Source organism: Sinocyclocheilus anshuiensis, unplaced genomic scaffold (genome assembly GCF_001515605.1).
Source record: "Sinocyclocheilus anshuiensis isolate Anshui unplaced genomic scaffold, SAMN03320099.WGS_v1.1 C31497500, whole genome shotgun sequence".
NCBI classification, from domain to species: domain Eukaryota; kingdom Metazoa; phylum Chordata; class Actinopteri; order Cypriniformes; family Cyprinidae; genus Sinocyclocheilus; species Sinocyclocheilus anshuiensis.
Window position 1 is genome coordinate 1 of NW_015597327.1, and position 387 is coordinate 387.

Consider the following 387-nt stretch of genomic DNA (forward strand, 5'->3'; position numbering starts at 1 on the left):
GCCCAAGTGATTGAGCTCGGCCAGATTGAGGACCACGCAAAAGCCACTGACCGCGAACATGAAGACGAGGAACACGGTTTTCTCCGTGGGTCTGGACACGTAACACTCCACCTCTTTGATGCACGGGTATCGATCACACTCGTACACGGCGGGCACGTTGAATCCGTACAAGAAATACTGGCCCACCAGAAAGCCAATTTCCAGCGCGTTTCTGAACACCACCTGGATGATGTAAAACCTGGAAATGCCCTCCTGCCGCCTCATTTTGGACTTGCCCGGTTTTGTGCCCGAGCTGGTCAGTTCTTTGGTCTCTAGGCAGTCGGGCTCGGCTTCTTTGGTGGTGTTCTCCGTGTTCTGCAGTACTCCGTTCATGATGGTGTTCTTGAT

The 387-nt window shown here is 53.5% G+C and overlaps 1 protein-coding gene across 1 annotated transcript; it reads right to left on the reverse strand.

The window, feature by feature from the left end:
- Positions 1–8: 8 nt before the first annotated feature.
- On the reverse strand, positions 9–384 carry LOC107682069 (gap junction delta-2 protein-like; the record flags this gene model as incomplete). Its single annotated transcript, XM_016478448.1, has 1 exon — positions 9–384. A coding segment is annotated over one exon (376 nt), but the record flags the coding sequence as incomplete, so codon positions are not given.
- Positions 385–387: the final 3 nt, after the last annotated feature.